At 46.9% G+C, this 20,635-nt stretch overlaps 1 protein-coding gene across 1 annotated transcript; it reads left to right on the top strand.

Annotated features, from left to right (window-relative positions):
- Positions 1-492: 492 nt before the first annotated feature.
- Positions 493-18,910, top strand: LOC118790619 (fibroblast growth factor receptor 4-like). Its single transcript, XM_036547592.1, has 23 exons — positions 493-1,104; positions 3,143-3,374; positions 6,764-6,945; positions 7,065-7,197; positions 7,437-7,627; positions 7,712-7,850; positions 8,103-8,147; positions 8,548-8,811; positions 8,927-9,043; positions 9,147-9,313; positions 10,501-10,624; positions 11,758-11,948; positions 12,034-12,172; positions 12,511-12,704; positions 12,807-12,952; positions 13,096-13,217; positions 13,373-13,483; positions 13,739-13,929; positions 15,061-15,183; positions 15,597-15,667; positions 16,064-16,201; positions 16,578-16,683; positions 17,069-18,910. Exons 2-23 carry the CDS (start codon positions 3,281-3,283, stop codon positions 17,228-17,230), a joined length of 3,150 nt encoding a protein of 1,049 aa, XP_036403485.1. The 5' UTR covers positions 493-1,104; positions 3,143-3,280; the 3' UTR covers positions 17,231-18,910.
- The last annotated feature ends 1,725 nt before the right edge of the window (positions 18,911-20,635 follow it).

Genomic DNA, 20,635 nt, shown 5'->3' with positions numbered 1-20,635 from the left:
TTACACTTAGATTGTTATGGTAGAATTGTATCATCAATATCCAATCACTATTCATATTATTTTAATAATGTAAAACACGTTTTGACAGCGAAAGTAAAAAAGTAAAAAGGCTGAATTGGGAATATTCTACTTCGTACGTTATGAATTTACAGTTTACATTTCTAAACCAAAATACAGAGATAGTGGATCACTAGAACATCATTAAATGTTTACTAAACCGAGGTAATATTTTCAGTGAGCCTTGGTCCCATTGTGTAAACAGATTAAGTGCAAAATTTGTTACTGGGGGGGCTGCCTCGAGGGATTTTTTTGGGGAGGGGAGGGGTGTAACACAGTCATACCCCCCCCCCCCCCCCCCCCCCCCCCCCCCCCCCCCCCCCCCCCCCCCCCCCCCCCCCCCCCCCCCCCCCCCCCCCCCCCCCCCCCCCCCCCCCCCCCCCCCCCCCCCCCCCCTTTCTCTCTTTCATTTGAACCCATTGTTGTGACTCTCGTGCTCACGGCCCGCGGTGGGATTGGCAGTAAAATGCTCGGAGCAGCTTCGCTGTGAAACCGGAGAGACGCTAATTGAGATCTCTAAATGCTTGGGGTTCCTGCTGGACACGCCATACGAGCGCAAACAGCGAGCTGGACAGAAGAGCGGTGCCGGGACTCCACATCTGTTGCGCTGTCGCTGCGACGGCGTTGCTGAAGTTTTAATACGCTTCGGCCACATCACAAGGACCCAGTACCACATTGCGGATATTTTTTTAATTTCTTCTGAAAGAAAGACGAAATGTTTGCCTTCTCTACACCCGATGGAATGAAATCGCCATAGAATATCAATGCAGTGTCTTTCTTTGCCTGGATTTAGCACTTTTTCATAGCGAACTCGCACTTTTCAGTCCGCAGCTCCAGGGACTCGAGGTTTTATTCCGCGGCTGAGGCATAAGAAGAGGAGTGTTATTCTTGAGTTGGACTTTGCGCAAAGTAATAAGGATCAAGTCTTTCGTGTTCCGTGGGCAGCTGGTGCTATTTTTCTTTGGACTAATTTAGAACTGTACCAAGAAGTTTATTTCTCGTCCTCCAGGAGCGAAGCACCTTCTGAGGAAATAATCGGGAATGACAGTGGGTATTCCATCTTTTCTTTCACTTAGAATGAACTAGGGATGTTTTATTTACTAAACCGAACCAAGGATCCGTCTTTAACAGAAAAGAAGGTAGCGTGCTTAGCACTGGGTGAAAGGGACACTTTTACAACTCCGATATGGAAAAGGGGTCAGAATAACATTGTCATTACCGAATGATCATTCACAGCTTCATTCACTAGGCCAATCAAAATTACATGGAACAAAAAGTTTTTTTTTCGTATAGCTTTGCATGTTTTTAGGTACGTGTATGATAGTTGATACGACATTGCATAAAAATGGATCCTGTGGTGAAATTACATTTGTGGACAGTGATATGTTTCAGAAATAACGTAAAATAACTTAGACAAAGTAACTAAATATATAGAAACGTTTATTTGAATCTATAGACCATACCTTATCAACTGGAAGTATTTTTATTAAATACAAACAATATATAAACATCACTGTAAAAACAAACGGTTAAGGTGGTTTTTTCCTTGGGGAAAAGTGACAGCACAAACCGACCCAATTATAACAATTTTATTTTACGATCATTTAAGTAAGGGGGGTGGGGTATAATTGAACATTTTTAATTCATTCATTTATTTAAAATGTGTATCATTCTGAACATGGTTAAAAAGAAAAAATGCTGTGATTATGTTGGCTATAACGCGCGAGGAAACTGGCTAATGCGTAGGCCGTAAATACGGTGTAAATACACTCTGGCAAGAAAAATAACGTTATTTCATTGCCACTCTAATTGAACTCTTAAAAAGAGGTTTTCATTTCGGTGTTTGCTGGATAAGAGCGTTTGCCAAATGAATAAATATCAACTTAAATTTCGCATTTGGACAGAATTTAATTTGATGTTGGCGTCTTATGTGTAAACACGGGGGGAGGTTGCTTTTAAAATTAAATTAAATTAATAGTTGACGTATCTTCTGTTCAACCCTGAACAGCGCTGCGCACCGATCTGTTCAGCTTCGATGTCATTGTCGTTATTGGAACGAACCAACAATATTCTCTGTTGTAACTTAAAGACGTCGGCATGGGTAGTGGTAGTAACAGGAGAGCTGGCTCTATGACACGCCGCGTTCATGGTGTGCGCTGTAATCTATCAATATTAAGTACTCACGGGTTTTGAAGGAAATTCAAACTGTACTTTGAGGGCGATCTTAATACCCAGACATATGTCTTAGAATTAGCAAACATTTTTAAAAACACTTGTTAACGTGCGCAATTGACACTTTAGTTTACATCTCATTGTGAAAATATGTAAATACCACTTCCTTTGCTTTGGTAAATCGTCTCCTTAAAACGCACTTCATGATTGCATGTGTCAGCGTTTAATTCTTGTAACGATTGCTTCTGCTTTTCATTGCACTAACCGCTTCAGGCGTATAGTCGACAGAAAAACTGTCCTGTTGATGTTGCGGGATCTTTGTAAATCTGTATGAATGGACGGCAGGATGGGGTGGAGCATTTGAGGGCTGTGTATCAGATTCAGATCCTCAAAGGTTATAAGAAAGATAGTGATGCTGCTGATGATTATCTTGACAATAATGGAAATTGTGGGCTGGCTTTGACTCCAACTTTAATTTAGAACACCACCAATTTGACATATAGGTAGGCATGGGGGAGCAGGGGTACTGTGGTGTTACATTAAAGTGTGGGGTCTCTGTCGTCCATCCTGTCATCCAAAATGAGCCCACGCATAATACTTTACCAGCAAAGCTTTATTCTCCTATAGCAGTGCATTAGGAGTACACATTGAGGCTCATGTGTTCAGGCAGAGGGAATGGGGGAAAGTGAAAACTGTACCACAGGGACTTGGCAGTCAGGGAATTTGTGGTTGAAAAGAGATACACATGAGGCCTTTTGTTTAAGAAAGGCTATTATTTTTACGTTTCCATCCTGTATTAAAAAGCATATCAACTCAATATTTTTGACCATAACCGTGCCAAGGGAGCCCCAGGAAACGGTATGTGGAAATTTTGAAAGCTGTGCGCAATTAACGTGATTATTGTTTTTCGTAGGTGTCGTGTTACTGGGCCGTACGTTGAGCTTGCCAATGGCGGGACGCAGAGTCTGAGGCCGGCGGAAGGCTGTGGGGTGCCGCCCCCCTTCGTTTTTCCTTCGCTACGAGGCGCAGGCCCGACCTGCCGACCCGCACCATGACCCCTGTCCTCATACTCAGCCTGCTGCTCATCATCCTGGCTGATGGAGTGGTGGTCAGGCCAGAGTCACCAGAGGAAGGCAGAGTGACAGGTAGGACCCCTCTCTGTTGTGCAGGCGAGCTCAGAGGATGCAAAGAGCAAGCCGGTGGCTGTAGGGAAAAACCCTGCATTCAGAACATTGCAGGTTCATCTCTCGGATGGGAAGCTGCAGTTGAAACTTTGGGCAAGGTGTTTACCCTGAACTGCCTCCGCAAACTGAAAATAAAAACCATGCAAATAAACCGGGCTAAGGCTCTGACACTAGTCTGACACTGTTGTTCATTCAATTTGGATGGGAACAGTTCTGCTCTTTTGTGCTGGAAGTCGCCCTGAATAAGAGCGTCTGCTCAATGAATGTAACGTAAAGCAACATAAACCTCGATAAGGGCATCTTCTGATCGCATACGTGATTTTTGTGTTGGCAGCAGCCTTCAGACTGAATAACCTTGCCAAAGGTCTGCTTTACATGGGACGTTCAAGCAGAAGGCGAACAGGTGAAATAGCATCATTTATCTTAACGCTCGTCAAAATCTGGTATCATCCTGCCAAGTAAAACACTCATGTATTTGTTCAAAGGATCCCACACAATAACAAATTCACACATTTTGTTTAGCAATTTTTTGGATGTCCTCCATGTTTAGCACATAATCAACACATTGCATCACATGTTTGTGATTTAGCTACGGGGGGGCGGAAACGGGATCCGGAATGCACTCTGACAGGAACAGGGAGTGATGTAATCTTTTTGGAAGAGAAAGCTCCGCTGGTGTTTTGTGTCGTAAACTGTGCTACTTAGCCCTTTTAGAACTTTCAGAACCCCCAGGCACGGAAGAATAAATCTCTATGGCTGGGTGCCAGCATGAGGGGTGGGATAGGGGATGGGGGGGGGGGGGGGCTCCCATTGATACCTCAGGGCTGTATTACATCAAGACTAGTTCTGTTGCTGGGGTCAGTGGGACTTGACCAGTCAATGTAACAGGGCAGTCGGATATGGGGCTTAAATAGTGTTGTGCTCACAGTCACTGGTCTGGGAGTGTTGCTAGCTTGGTTTGACACTGTTGCTCATTCAACTTGAATGGATACCCTCATGTTCTATTGTGCTGGAAGTGGATCTGGATAAGATTGTCTGCTAAATGCATGTAACGTAATGCAATGTAAGCGAACAGGAAATTTTAACTGGATCTGTCTTACATGTAGAGTCCTGAATGACCACAGAGCATTCCTGAGCAAATCAGGAAGATGTGAGGGACACACAGGGCATAAGTGTTGTGTATTTTGGGGTGGGGTACCATTTAAACTGCTGCGCCAGACAGTAGATAGAGGTAGAGGAGTCACTTTGCTTAGATTGACAAACAATTGGCTGGATGAGAAGAGGAGCAGAGGAGGAGAGGAGCTGGTAAACTTGACTGTAAATAAAAACACAATATAACTAAAAAGTCATTTTGGCTGAATTGGTAAGTCACAGAGACTGAGTTGGAATTAAAATATCTGACAGTTTGTCCAAACTAACTTGCTAACTGTTGAGCTTAATTTGATGTAATAGAGCCCTAACACCTACTGTATACACACACACACACACACACACACACACACACACACTCTACCACTGTTACCTGAGGCGGTTATTTATTCTGCTGTGAGAAAATGATCTGAGCAGATTGACTACCATTTCTCTAACAATGTGCCCTCTCTTACATAGTGGGGTTACATTGCTGTACAATTCACACTTATGTTAACAGATGGAGGTGCTGGTTCCATTCTTTTTGTCTGCATGAGGAAAAACAGGTGGTTACAGGTGACCAACACTGGAACATTTTGTGAAACTTTCACTCCACGTAATGTATACAAACATCCAGCAAGCATCACGCATAAATGTGAATAACAAGCGTCACCCCCCTGGTTGCCACAGAGAGAGCTTACCGGGGTGAATGCTGATGCCCTGCTGTGGCAGAGCTTGAGCGGCCCACAGGGGCCCCACAATGCACCACTGAACACCTGCCAGAAGAAATTAAGGTCACGTAATGACCATAATAATTCAGGAGGGGAAAAGCCACCTTGGAAAATTCCAACAGACGATGATAAAAAATAAAAAAAAAACTCTTAGGCCACAGAGATGAAGTTGTTCAGGACGGAGTCACAGATTTTTTTTCACACGCACCGCCCCTGGGACACGCCTCTGCTGTGTTTCTGCTCCGAACTCCGGAGGATGTGGCTGATTTAACATGATCGGGTCTCCCGCGTTTTTGTCTCTGGGGCTTTCTGAGTTTTCCTTTCACGCCCGTGGGGAGCTGTGCACTACATAGTTATTACTGTCACGATTAATGCTGTTGTATTGTTTTAGAGGAAACATAGTCTCAGCGTAAGTGCTGTTTTGGTGTGTCACCAGGAAGAGGCGGGCTTTCGATGAACAAAAAACAAAACATGCGCAGGACAGACCCCCCTGTTCATCGTCCTTTCGGTGAGAACGATCATCTCTGAACGATGGCCGTCGGGCAACGTAAAACCGTGGCTCTGTTCCAAGAAAAAAAAAAACACGCAAGAGGCCAGCAGATTTAGGAGGCGTGTTGATGAGTTAGAGAGAGGCGCGACCCCGATACAAAGTGTCAGTTAATCACGGGCCTGTTGTCTTACTTAAACGCGGCCTTTGTTTGTGCCCGCCCCCACTCAGCAGGTGTTGTTGTGGTGAGAGTTCACACCATAGCTAAAGGTCAAAGACGGGTCACAGCTCACGCTCACCTCTCACTGCTTCATTATAGTGTTTATGTGCGCTGGTGTGATGTGGCCCGCTGAGCTCACAGAGAGGGGGCACCCACCGTCCCCACCCCGTCCCCCCCATGCATGTAGAGAAAGGCGCTCTATAAATATCGCACCTTGCCTAGCCCCCACACTCACAGGACATCAAACGGAAATTCTTATGGGGGCTTAATTGCTTTTTAAAAACAAACTGATCCAGACTATCCAAATCCTGACTCTAAACAGATGACATAAAGGAAACTGGGGTATGCCGTGAAAAAATGGGCCGAGATGCTTGTCTTTGTGTTTAAATAAACTTCAGCGAGTCCCAGTCAGACAGAAAGGGGGAAAAAGTGAAAAGAGAAGGGAAAGCAAAGGAAGAGAGAAGGAGCGCAGGGTGTTGTGCTCAGGAGGAACTAACCGACTTCCAGCATAAGACCCACAGGAAGTAATTAGACTGGAAATTTGCCTGAAATGGTATTTTTTTCTGCAGTGTAGCGTGCGTGTGCTTGAACGGATCATTAAGGACCAGGACCTGTTAAACCCACTAATCATGGCACATTATCGGCAGTCTGCATTAGAGGAAAAAAAAAATAGAAGAAGAATGTGGGCTTTCAGTGAACCATTTGAGAGTAGAGCTAATTTTCTGAGTAACTGTTTCTGAAAAAAAAATGTATTTTTTCCCATGTCACTCCTGTGTTTCTTTAGAGCTTAGAGTCTCCCATGCTGTTCTCCAAAGTGGGCATCCCAAAAACGCCGCAGTGCTGGTGGGGGGCAAGGCCCGCCTCATCTGCATGGGGTATGGGACCAAAGCTGCTCGACTCCAGTGGCTGAAGAGAGACTACACCCATGTTGGGCCAGACGGCCAAGCTGACCTCATACCTCTGACGGTAAGAGAGAGTCACTTCATGTCCACTCTGGAATACCTCAGTGCTGTATGTCGTTTTTATGTCGTCAGTGTTGTTGTCGTCACGGTCACTGGTAGCCATTGTCTGTTTGAACCGAGCAGCCTGGCCGCGGGAGCGAATCAAACGTCCTGACTCTGAGGGAAGTGTTGTCGGGGGACGCAGGGGAGTACGTCTGCCAGGCCGAGAGCTTGCAGGGACGGACATCCGTCTCCGCCTGGCTGTGGGTCCTGCCAGGTACGCCGGTTAGAGCACCTTTGTGTGCCTGCACCCTGTGTTCTGTGTCTATATCTCTGCCAGGCACACAGCTTTAACCTTTTAAAGGTTATTAGCAGTTATTTACAGCTTGTCTCTCTGAAGAGCCCCTCTGTGAGCGGCGCTCCGCGGTGTTTGCGCCACACTGCGGACTCTGTTCCTGCACAGAGGGCCTCTTGACTGGGTCTGAGGGCTCATTCTCTCCCCCGTCCCGTTTCCAGAGCGCTCCCCGCACCGGCCCATCCTGCAGGCTGGCCTGCCGGCCAACACCGCCGCCGTGGTGGGCAGCGACGTGCACTTCTACTGCAAGGTGTACAGTGACGCCCAGCCCCACATCCAGTGGCTGAAGCACATCGAGAGGAACGGCAGCCGCTACGGGCCCGACGGCGCCCCCTACATCCAGGTCTTGAAGGTACGAGATGCGGACCTCCTCTTCCTCTTCCTCTCTCAGATTGCGGTTTCGTGTTGTAACTGATTCTTGATGTGTTTAACACAGATGGGCAGCCTGAACATGTCAGAGATGGAGGTTCTCACCCTGTCCAATGTCACCATGGAGGATGCCGGGGAGTACACCTGTTTGGCTAGAAACTCCATTGGCTCCTCCAACCAGTCTGCCTGGCTCTCTGTCCTACCAGGTATGAGTGAAAATTGCTTTGTTTGTTTGTTTTCTTATTGACAAAAGAGCCTGCCTTTTTACATTAGCTTTGCAGATGTTTCATCCAGAGCGAGTTACATAGCTTACGTACCTCTTTAATGGGTCTTCTATTTATTTTTAGAAAATCTTAACATTTTAAAGCATTTCTTAAATTTTTAAAAATGTCTTCTGCTTTCTGTATTTGAGAAAAAAAACAGTTATATTTACAGTTTTAATCTCCTGTCATCTGCAGAGCCCTTCACTGAAAGACCTAAACGGTCTTCGTCTGACTCAGCAGGTAAGCATGGCCCTTTTGAGGGGGGAGTCTGAGATCTGTGTGTGCTCTCACGGTCTACTGGCAGGACGTTGCCAGGAGAGTCCGTCCTGTCCTCCAGGTCTCATTGTATCAGCCTGGTTTCTGTGCCACCGCAACATTTTAATTATGGTCTGTCAGCTTGTCAGGCTCACTCTCAGCCTTGGTTGGGTGGGTCGTGGCGGTGGGGGAGTGGGGGGTGGTGGTGGTGGTTTTATTGTCATGGAAACCTCTCTTTATTTGCCAGAGCGAAAGGGATGGGGGCAAGAGTTACAAGGTCACGCTCGGCAGGGAAGGACAGTTCTGATTTTTGCCTGCTCTGGCTACTGTCATACGAGCTAAGACACAGTGCGGTGATATCGGTGCGGTTTTGCTTTTCTCCCAGATATCTACGAGGGCCACTCGGGGGAGACCACAGAGCGCCTGCTGCTGGTGCCTGGAGATCTCCTCAAACTCAGTTGTGACAGCAACCACACCGGGCCCGTCCTCTGGTACAGGGGCAACGTCCGGGTCCAGCACAGTGCCCGGGTGCAGATCCGCTCCAGGGTAATGGAGATCACGGACGTGGCGTACGAGGACTCGGGCCTGTACACGTGCGTGCTGCGCAGCACCAGAGCTCCCCTGCGGACCTTCGCCATCACCGTCGTGGGTGAGAGAGCAGCACGCAGTTCGGCATGCGTAGAGCCGCACTGTATCTCTCTGTTTCAAATAACGTGCTGTATTTCAAATAAGGTGAAATGTTTTTTTTTCCCTCTGTTCCTCAGACTCGTTAGGCTCGGGTGACGATGAGGACGACGACGACAACAACGACGACGATGAGGATCGCGGTGGGGAGGACGCAGCGTCCGAGATGGAGGACGAGCAGGTCTATTTGACCAGAGGTCAGTCTCTGGAGCGTACAGCTGTTTCGTCATAGACTGTTGTATGACCCCCTCATAGAATGGGCGATGACCTTAACGGCGCTGTCCCTCGGGTCTGTCCCAGGACCCTACTGGACGCACACTCAGCGCATGGATAAGAAGCTGTACGCTGTTCCCGCCGGAAACACGGTGAAGTTCCGCTGTCCTGCCGCCGGCAGCCCTCTGCCCACCATACGCTGGCTGAGAAACAACAGGGACTTCCGCGGAGAGCACCGTATCGGGGGCATTAAGGTGAGCACAGTCTCTATTTGGCTGCTGGTCTCTCAGTCTGTCAGTGACTGCCACAGTGTTTCACTGGCTACTGGTCTCTCAGGCCTTCTCTACACAATAGAATTGCATTTGACTGCAATGTTGAAAAGAGGTTATTAAGCTGGTTGTTGAAACCATGGTGAAGTGTCCAGGGTGACATTTAATAACAGGAATTATTAATCATGTTTTCTGTTCAAAAGCACCTCATTCAGAAAATTGTATCCCACCCTGTTCTAGCATTGAAAGAATATGTTAACAAGTAATTTCACACATGGCAGCAGAATACCTAATCTAGATGGCTAGCAGGCATTTTTGATGCTGCCAAGATAGCGGCATTAAGCAGCTGGATTCAGCCAGTTTGCTAGCAGTTATTTGTTTTGTGTTGAGTGGGAATGACCACCATTAATGCGAGGAATGCTGATGTTAGTGTTAAAAGTCATTAATGTTCGCCAGCTTTAAACATCACCTTACAAGCGAATACAAGCAGATTTCAACTGATGATAAATTCAGCTAATTTTGTTTGTACTTTTATGCTGAGCGTTATGGGATATTAGACGATCTTCAGGAAAGTTGGCAAATGTGGCCATGAGTTTAAACTGTTTTCAAACCCATCTCCACAGATGGATTCAATTACCAGTTTCCTTATACTGTTATGAACTGTACTGTGGATGCATTTTAAGTCAGAGTGGTCATAGGCGTGTTTTCAGCAGTTCCTAAACACAAGTGTGGCCTCAGTGGCTGTTGGTCTCAGTAATAATGTGGAGTGTATGGGGTAAAGGATAATATTTCAGGGAGCGGGCAGGCGCCAGTTTTTTTCCGCTGTTTTACTGCACAAGCGTCGCTTGTTCAATACCCTTAATATGCTAAAATGGCCACCAATGACCCAGGAGAGAGGCAGGCCCAGATTCCAGTGGGAACTGCCTTTATATGGGCCTATTTACATTTAGGGTTTTCAGGAGACGCTATCAGTGCCTATCTGTGTTTCCCCAGACCAACGTTATCATCATCTTTAAGACTAACGAGAATCAGGAGGACAGGGAACCATTATGGGGGTTGTGTTGGTGTTGATTCAGTTTCCATGGAAACTCGGAAACACACGTCAGGAAGATTGATTGTCACGTGGATTTGAATTGTTTTTGTTGTCGTTCTCTCCTTTTTTCCGGGGGCAGCTGCGGCATCAGCACTGGAGCCTGGTTATGGAGAGCGTGGTCCCGTCGGACCGGGGCAACTACACTTGTGTGGTGGAGAACAAGTACGGCTCCATCACGCATACCTACCTCCTGGATGTACTGGGTAAGGAAGGCCTTCCTCGCACAGAGAGAGCCTTCACCGCTCCTACACAGCGTCTTTCACACACGCGCTCAGCAGCCTGACTGGCCCATTAAATTCCGCTTGACCATATTTATATATATATATGAAAAAAAATGAAACGAGAAGGAAAGGCAAACAAACTTCAGATAGACCCGTGAAAGGCGTGGCACACAGGGCACAGGAATTCACCCGGAGCTTCAGATGTTTGCAGAGATATCTGAGATTGGGTTGAGGAATGGGGGGACGCAAACACTGGTGCATTGTGGGAAGGCCGCTCTTGGCACCAGAGTGTCTAGACCCCGTTCTTTCCACTGTAGAAATGGAACCAGACATGCGCTTCCTGAAACCTGACTGGACCAGTGCAGTGCGATTGTTTTTCTGTTGCCTTAACCTCAGCCAGGGCTAAGCACATGTCATGCTGCACACTGGTGTTTGCCTTGATCAAAACATCTGGCTTGACTTCGTCTGTAGTCCAAGGATGAGGTTTGCCTGAATAAAAATAGACACCATATTGCTTCTATCTGTCTCAGTAGGAAAAATCTGCAGTGTAAAAAATGCAAGATTTCAGTCCACAGGATCTTGATTTCAACAAGTATCATGATAGATGTGTAGTAGGGCTTAACAGGGCAAAATCGGGAGCTAAAGTCTTAACGTGTGCTGGAGGCTGGACTTCAAAGTGCTCCACTGTGTCTGCACAGGTACAGACTCCCCTAATGGAGGCAATTAGTGCTGGTCCAGCTTGCTGCTTAAATGCTGCTTATCTCTCAGTCCCGTGGCCCGTCTGATCAGATTGTCACCCACGATTAACATGCTCCCTTTGTGTGCTTTTGCGCCCATTATTGCAAAGAATGAACTGCAGGGGCCAAAAAGCCTTGTCTGTTTGTTACAGATGGAATAAACAGGATCACGGTGACTGGTTAGAATGCCTTTGTATCTGCTGCCTGTAATCTACCTTGGCAGCTGCTGGATGCAGATTATTTAGAGCTCCACTCTCTGAAGAGCCCCTCTGTGAGCAGCGCTCCGCGGTGTTTGCGCCACACTGCGGACTCTGTTCCTGCACAGAGGGCCTCTTGACTGGGTCTGAGGGCTCATTCTCTCCCCCGTCCCGTTTCCAGAGCGCTCCCCGCACCGGCCCATCCTGCAGGCCGGCCTGCCGGCCAACACCACCGCCGTGGTGGGCAGCGACGTACGCTTCTACTGCAAGGTGTACAGTGACGCCCAGCCCCACATCCAGTGGCTGAAGCACATCGAGAGGAACGGCAGCCGATACGGGCCCGATGGCGCCCCCTATGTGCAGGTCTTGAAGGTACGAGATGCAGACTTCCCTCCTCTCTCAGATTACGGTTTAAGGGTTTGGTGTTGTCGCTCATCTGTGATGTGCTTTCCTGCAGACGGGCAGCCTGAACATGTCGGACGTGGAAGTTCTCTTCCTGTCCAATGTTACCATGGAGGACGCTGGAGAGTACACCTGTTTGGCTGGAAACTCCATTGGCTTCTCCCACCAGTCTGCCTGGCTCACTGTGCTGCCAGGTAAACTCTGACTCCGGGGGCAATGCAGTGGCTGATAGACATGCTCTACCACATAGTGAGCACTGCAAATATAATTGCCTAGACGAATCATTTGAAGATTATGAAAAATAGTGATAAATTATTTAAGATACTGATTTCTTTTATATATCATTTTGCTCTAGTTGTTTTGTTTTACTTAAAAAATAACTTGAAAATTAACATAATGTGTTTGCAAAAAAATGGGTAACACACAAACAAAATTTCATACCTTTAAAAGAAAACACTTCATCCTAGAGTTGTTGTAAATGAAGAACTGCTTGTGAGTGTGAGCACCCCTCTTGTTTTGCCATCCTCCACAGAAGAAGAGTTATTGGGCTCTCTGGATGTGATGGAGACCAAGTACACTGACATCATCATCTACGCCTGCGGTTGCCTGGCGCTCGTGATGGCCGCGGTCATCGTGGTCCTGTGCCGCATGCAGGCTACTGCTGCCAGGGAGCCCTTCCACGTCCTTCCCGTGCAGAAGCTCTCCAAGTTCCCCCTGCACAGACAGGTTAGAGGGGCCTCCGGTCAGCGCGTCGCAGCGGGTGAGTTTCACTGGTGTCCTTGGAGGCATGGAGGCGGCTAACGCTGCCTCTCTGTGGCTCTCTTCCAGTACTCCGTGGACTCTGACTCGTCCGGGAAGTCGAGCGCCTCCCTGGTGCGTGTCGCGCGCCTCTCCTCCAGCTGCTCCCCGGCGCTGGCGGGAGTCATGGAGATCGAGCTGCCATACGACCCCAATTGGGAGTTCAACCGAGAGAGGTGGGTCTAATCACATTGCACCAATCAGGTGCAAGACTTTCTCACTGCGTCTCTCTGATGTTTTGCGGCTGCATTGCTAACGTGCTAACTTCAGACAGAACCCTTTTGCAGTGCCGTGACCCCCTCTCTCCTCTCTCCTCCAGTCTGACCCTGGGGAAGCTGCTTGGGGAAGGTTGCTTCGGACAGGTGGTCAGGGCGGAGGCCTATGGAATTAACAAGAGCCGCCCAGATGAGGTGACCACTGTGGCAGTCAAGATGCTGAAAGGTAAAGGGCTCAAACATAAACCCATGCAAAAGTCTACCAACCATTTTAACTGAAGGTGATACAGTCACAACTGAATCAATACCAAACAAAACACAACCAGAGACTTTCAACTAACTGAAGTGTGCATGCTCCTGCCACTTTGTCTTGCTGTCCAGACGATGCCACAGACAAAGACCTGGCCGACCTCATCTCTGAGATGGAGCTCATGAAGGTGATGGACAAACACAAGAACATCATCAACCTGCTGGGCGTGTGCACACAGAATGGTGAGCCCTGACCCCAGATCAGCTTCTTCAGATAGTTGTCGGAAGATTGCAGTAGATTTGAATAAATGTAGCTTGAATCAATGGCCTGCTAGTCCCTCTCTGTTTGGTTCCTTTGTGTAACTCGGATCTTGGTCTGAGACTGTTGCTCATTTAACTGAATGGATACACTTATGTTCTATTGTGCTGGAAGTAGCTCTGGATAAGTGTCTGCTAAATGCAGGTAATGTAATGTAATGTAATCATGTGACCTTGCAGGGCCGCTCTACGTGCTGGTGGAGTACGCCTCCAAAGGCAGCCTGCGTGAGTACTTGCGGGCGCGGCGTCCTCCCGGCATGGACTACACCTTTGACAGGACCAAGGTGCCTGAGGAGCAGCTCACCTTTAAGGACCTGCTGTCCTGCGCCTACCAGGTGGCACGGGGCATGGAGTACCTGGCCTCTAAGAGGGTACGTGCCCTGCTGCTTCCCCCCCATATACTTTGTCCTTAGTCTCTGCACTGTAGCCTCATTTCTTAGCCGGATTAGGCCTGCCCCACTCAGCCAAGTTGTTAGTGCCAATGTTGTCTTCCGTATTGCTGCTGCTGCATGTAACTGGCTCCTTGCTACATGATTGCCTGGGCTAAGTTTGATCTCCCTTTCACAGTTGTTCAATTCTCCTGAACTGGCATTTATGGTATAGCCCATAGACCTGTCCCAAAGTCGCTTGAGCTCCATGACAGTGTTGACACACTATGTAACAATTGCACCGATCGGAAGTGAATTGTCAGAAATAAAGTTTAGTTTTGGAGCTGGGTTACATGCACTGGTGACTGCCCTGAAGCTAACTGAGACAGGTATGCACGGACTACTGCTAATTGCAGGGAGGAGCATTACTGGAGGCCGATTTGTCCCTTAGGTAATGGGAAACACCGACCGCTTGTTGACTTAATGGGGAATGCTGGGACAGGAATACCACCAATTACATTTTATGGCCTGATCCACTGTGTCTCAGTGGGTCGTAAATTCACCAATGAGCAGGGCCTGCCATCCCGGCCGCTGAGGGAGGGGCTTCCTCCCGGCCCTCCGAGTTCCCCGAAAATGAAAACTGTCTGAAAGCCTTCCAGCGTGTGCCACAAACCAGGGCTTTCATCTCGTTCCTCCTCCAAATACTGGTGCTATTTAAAATCACGACCCAAATAAACTTAATGACATCCATCCAGTCTGGCTATGGGGTTTTTGTCTTGTTTTTCCACCGACCACAAATCTACAGAGGGCCGGTTTAATTTCAGTATTTGCTAAATTTTCACGCTGCATGTTGACTCAGACTGTCTGTTATTTATATTATACCCCCGAAAATGGAAGAGCAATAATTTTATCTCTTCTCTGTCATCCTGTTTTTCCGTGGATTTCCACCACAGCTGTAATGAAAAGCAGGCCTTATTTCAGCCTCAGGAATATTGAGTCACAATAAGCCGGGGGAAGGGCCCAGAAATCCAAGAAAACATGGATTTTTGTTATTATATCATTGCTGGTAGAGCTTTAAAATGGAGGAACCAAGTCGTCATGATTTTAACGGGCCTTTTTTGTTTTTTCAAACAGTGCATCCACAGGGATTTGGCAGCAAGGAACGTCCTTGTCACAGAGGATAACGTCATGAAGATTGCTGACTTTGGCCTGGCGAGGGGCGTGCACAACATTGATTACTACAAGAAAACCACCAACGTGAGTACTCTCTCCTTTGTTCTCTCTGTGAGTACTCTCTCCTTTGGTCTCTCTCTCTCTGAGCACTCTCTCCTTTCGTCTGTATCTCTGTCAGTACTCTTTCCTTTTTTCTGTCTCTGTTTGAGTGCTCTCTCCTTTGGACTCACTCTTTCTGCTCTCACTCTCTTTTCCTACTCTCTCCATGCGGGCTGCATTGTGTGGCTTTGCCCGTCTCCAAGAAACACTGCTACAAGTTCATTCCAGGATGTGGCTCTTCTGATTGGTAGACAGAGTGTGCAGTAATCCACTATCTTCACAGTAATCCTCTGTCTGTGCAGTAACACATTGTCTGCATGGTAATCCACTGTCTGTATAGGAAACCCGCTGTATGAAGTAATCTGTCTGCTCAGAGCTCTCTGTTGTTCCGTTTTCAGGGGCGTCTGCCAGTAAAATGGATGGCACCAGAAGCCTTGTTTGACAGAGTCTATACACATCAGAGTGACGTGTAAGTCCCATTGATCGCCTGCTGCGATTTGGCCCGATCTGTCTAACAAAATTTGGCTTGTTCCTTGAAAGGCTGGAGACAGCACCACAATGGCTTAATGTGAACGTAGACACAAAAGCAGAACAAATTGTCCCATTTGCAGATATGTAAAGCCTTCCAGCTCTTACTAAAAGCAATATATGGAAGGAATTCACAAATGGTTTTGGCCTGGGTTTTGATGTGTGTGTGTGAGTGTGTGTGTGGTTGTGTGTGTGTATGAGTGTGTGTATGAGTGTTATGTGTGAATTAGAGTGTGATGGCTGTCTGCTCTCAGTAATGGCTGTTAGGAACATGCTACCTGCATTTTTAGGGGTCTTGTGGTTCTCATTTCCCCCCCTTTCTTCTCCGCATCTGCAGATGGTCTTTTGGGGTCCTGATGTGGGAGATTTTCACCCTGGGGGGCTCACCGTACCCCGGAATCCCTGTTGAGGAGCTCTTTAAGTTGCTGAAAGAGGGACATCGAATGGACAAACCCTCCAATTGCACACACGAGCTGTAAGTACAGACACACAACACACCCATACATGCATGCATGCATGTACAAACACACACACACACAAACACACACAGGCATGCATGCACACGCACACACACCCACACAAACCCCTTAGGATCCTTGCTATTTGACCCACATTTGTCTCACATAAGAGCATATGATGACGAGAACATTTGTCTCACATGACTGTGCCCATACATTTGACAAATAGTAGTCTGTCTTACATGGTTGTTTGAGTACAGCGTGAGAAATACTGATATGTGTACTATCATAGCTGAGCAGTGCCTGGGATCTCACGGACCTGATACAGCTGGGGTGTGACGAATGACACGTACATTGTGAGTTTTGGTACTGACCAGTCTATGTGTCCTCTAGCTACATGAAGATGAGAGAGTGCTGGCATGCGGTTCCAACCCAGAGGCCCACCTTCAAGCAGCTGGTTGAGGAGCTGGACCGGCTGCTGCTGTCTGTCTCTGACGAGGTGAGTGACTGTCTACCACCAGCCTGTCAGCTTATTGGTCAAGATTCATTGGTTGTGTGGAGTTGCCAATGAATAAAAATAGTTTCGATAATGTGTACATTAAATTACATTATTGGCATTTTGCAGACATTCTTATCCAGGGCGACTTACATAGGTTACAATTTGTTATGTTACCCATATATACAGCTGGATATTTACTGTGGTAATTATGTGTTAAGTACCTTGCCTAAGGGTACAACAGCAGTGCCCCAGCAGGGAATCAAACCAGCAACTCTTTGGCTATGAGACCTACTCCTTGCCACTATGGTTCAAACACGAAAAACACTAAAATAACACCCGCACTGTGTCTCATGGTCCTGAAAACCGGTTGTTTCTTCTCGCCCAGTACCTGGACCTGGCCACGCCCTTTGAGCAGTACTCCCCCTCCTGTGAAGACACCTCTGGATCCTGCTCCTCTGACAATGACTCGGTTTTTACCCACGATGCCCTGTCACCCGACCCCTGTCTCCTTGGCTACCGCGAGGTGCAGAACAGGGCTCGGACCTGAGAGGACACAGAGACCCGGGATGATCCCACCGAGGGTTGGGGCTTAACATGGCACTATGTGAAGGACCTGAGTTTCCAGAACAGACGGGCGTGAATTGGGGGGGGGTGTTAGGGCAGGACGTTCTGGCAATGCTTCTAAGAATTCGGGGCTCAGGGCATGGCACTCTGACACCTGGCAATGAAAATGGCCGCTTTGTGTTTTCAGCTTGTCCCAAACAAAGACCATCCATCTGTTCAGCTGGATACTCTTGGTTGCCATGGGGACAGATCAGATATGGGGGATGGGCCCAGTGTACAAACTCATATATGTAAAAGGAGCTGCCCCAGAACCAGACCACAGACAACCTGGAGATGGACAACACAAGTAGAGAAAATATATTTATATAAGCAGAAGCTAGCGTTGTGAAATACAGATAGGCTTAGAGGATTTGGATGTTTATCTTTGAAAGACCCTTAAAAAGCTGATAAGACAGCCTGAAATGTATGTACGAAATCCTTCAGACATAAATATAGATATATAGATTCTTTTACAAAACAGTATTTAAAATGGTCTTAAATCTCAGGATATCGTATGTTAAATTGCTATTATGGCCGTAAGTGCCTGCATTTCTGTAAATATATTAAGTAATAAAATATGTTTATGTACATCTCAAAGGAAAAATAAGACAAGCTACCATTTATAAATTATTTGAACTGGTATGAGATGAAGGCATTGCAACAAGTCCAGTTCTGACTGTATATTTTTGCTATTGCTACGCATTTGAAGATCAGTATTTTATAATTAGAGAGTGTTTCTCAATGTTGTTATATACCTTTGAAAGCCCTTATTAAAGAAGTGGAGTAAAAGAATTAATCAGGACACAGATCTGATCATTCACAGGCATATCATCATGGGACCCCACTTTTTAGAGAGTATAGCTGCTGCTGGAAATACTGTATGAATAAAGCCCAGAACTGAGTCTGAAACCAGGAGACTGAATTAATATTTATCCTCTTTTGTTTATTATGATGTTTTGAATGATGCCATCAGTGTTCAGGAGAAATGCGGAGTCTATGGAGAGCTGTGACCCTGTGCTGATGTAAAGGTTGTGATAAGTTTGTGTGCTGCCTGTTGGGCTCCAGAAAACTGCCTGTGTTCTAATATGTCTTAAGTGCATCAACACTCATGCTGCCCTTCTGGGAAACTCCTGGGGGATTTTCCTTTATGGGACACAGATCATTGCCAAAGCAGGTAAAGGTATGCAGTTCTCACAGATAGTTGTAGGTATGCCCCTTAGTTTTGGTATTTCTGGTCTTTGTTGGATATTATTTAAACTTGAAGGCAAAACTTGTGGGCAATGAATGTGATTTGCTTTCCAGCAGGGCTAAGGTTAGGTTGCATTATGGTTTCCTTCTGTTGTGGTTAAGGTGTGAAATTACTTCAGAGTGTCAGTTGTTAGCAGGGGTTGTACTTCACATATCTCTTGTATTTTAAACTTTTATTTCTCTCTCATGTTGGCTCAACAACCAAGCACTAGGGTGTTTATTCTGTAAATCCCATGCAATAATTCAAGCTATGGCCTTCTACCGAAATGACGGTTTACACGGTGTACCTGATTTTCCTTGGACACAAACAAATCTAGTTGGCTACGCATACATATCTAATTTATTTGTTTATTGTTTTTGTTTTTATATAAAATAAAGTGTAATTTAAAGGATTTTTTTTGTTCATTCATTGGTATGGAGTTAATTGCTGTTGGCCAGGTAACAATGTGCTGTTATTTTAAGATTTCTGTTAATTGAGGCCACATTTAGTCTTTTTTCTGGATTCCTAGAAAACGGTTCTTTAAATACCTTTTTACAACCAGTGGAATTCAAAACACTTTCCAATTATCCGTAACACTGAAGGCTGAGATAAGCAGAAACAAACCATATCTGAACTTATCAGCATTCATCTCCTCCATCTCCTGTTTGTCTTTGAAGAGAGACGGAGAGGAGAGAGAGAGAGAGAGAGAGAGAGAGAGAGAGAGAGAGCGAGCAGGCCTCACTACTTCTTGCTATCTCCTGCGGAGTCCAGTCCTCTTTAGACAGCCCACCACTGATCACAGAAAGCCCTCCTTTCAAGTGTGCGGCTCGTGCCTGTGTTCGACAAGGTTTATCTTTCAGGGGGGTCAAGGATTGCGGCTGCACATTTGGTGTGGTTTATCTTTCATGGGGTTAGGGATTGCAGCCACGCGTTTGGCGCGGCTTATCTTTCGCAGGGTAACAGATCATGGGCCATTCGTTTTGCAGCGGTTTATCTGTCAGGGGCTGGGAATCGTGGCCCCGTGTTCAGCCTATCCATATGGGGTCAGGAATCTTGGTCGTGCGTTTGGCGTGTTTTAGTTATCTGGGAGAGACTGCAGTGAGAGGAAGGTCGTGCATGCAGTCTCTGGCTGCCTGAGCCTCACACTGTGTACTCTCTGCCATGTAGAGAGATAAGAGGGGCCCGGCCTTACCAGTGCTGACCTCACCTTCTCATTTCTAAAGATGTCATTCATGTTCCTGTTCTTCCCCCTACGCCATAAAGTCAGCCTGAAGGCTATGTCTGCTGTTTCTCAGTTGACCCATAGTGACACCAGAGCTGGATGATTAGCTGCAGATGGGTCCTGTCAGGTGATCGGTTAGCTTGAGGAGCTGGCATTGACTCACTAAATATTGCTGCTCTGAATCCATTATGTTACATTATGTTACATTCATTTAGCAGACCCTCTTATCCAGAGCGACTTCCAGCACAATAGAACAAGCCAGAGTGTGGAGGACATAAAAATGTAAAATGATGTTTGACAACTGTCAGCACAAATTGCTTTGCTTTATTGCTTGTTTTCAAACCCTTTCTGAAATCCTGTTGTGGAGTTCTTCAAAAATGAATCTCTCCAGTCCAGACTCCAGTCCTGAGTGAGGTCATAAGACTTCAGCCTCAGTCCTGGGTTTTCAGTCACTCACAGTAAAGCAGAAGATCCTGACCAAAACCCTAGAATCCCATGGAGAAACCCATGTTCTGTGCTCAGTAGCTAGGAGTGAGGAGGGGAGAGATTGCCATGATGGAGCTTGGGAGATTCTTCCCTTGTGGTGACACTGACATCTGTGTTCCAGCCACCTCTGTCGTAACCCACATATAGCTGTGGGACAGAGAGCACGTCAAGACCAGCGGTGGTATCACGCCTTGTTTTTCCCAGTGTACCCAGCTGTGGGCTCATAGCTGTGTGCTGGCAGTCAGGAAATGGGTGCGTGCGAGGGAGGAGACCTTGAGTGCGAATAGCTGCTGTTAAATGAGGGGTGTCAATCTCAGCATAAACATCTGTACCGCAGGGCTGCTCCATAGAGAGGTGCAGGCTATGCCTCGCGTCACATCACCAAACAAAGCGGATAGTTACAGTATGTTACA

This window comes from Megalops cyprinoides, chromosome 16 (assembly GCF_013368585.1).
Source record: "Megalops cyprinoides isolate fMegCyp1 chromosome 16, fMegCyp1.pri, whole genome shotgun sequence".
Lineage (NCBI taxonomy): Eukaryota > Metazoa > Chordata > Actinopteri > Elopiformes > Megalopidae > Megalops > Megalops cyprinoides.
The sequence above is the reverse complement of the archived record's forward strand: the minus strand, read 5'-3'. Positions and strand labels throughout refer to the sequence as shown.

Coding starts and splice junctions, on each gene's coding strand:
- LOC118790619 (XM_036547592.1), top strand. CDS start 3,281: ATGACCCCTGTCCTCATACTCAGCCTGCTGCTCATCATCCTGGCTGAT. Junction 7,628..7,711: donor CCTACATCCAGGTCTTGAAG/GTACGAGATGCG, acceptor TGTTTAACACAG/ATGGGCAGCCTGAACATGTC. Junction 10,625..11,757: donor CTACCTCCTGGATGTACTGG/GTAAGGAAGGCC, acceptor TCCCGTTTCCAG/AGCGCTCCCCGCACCGGCCC.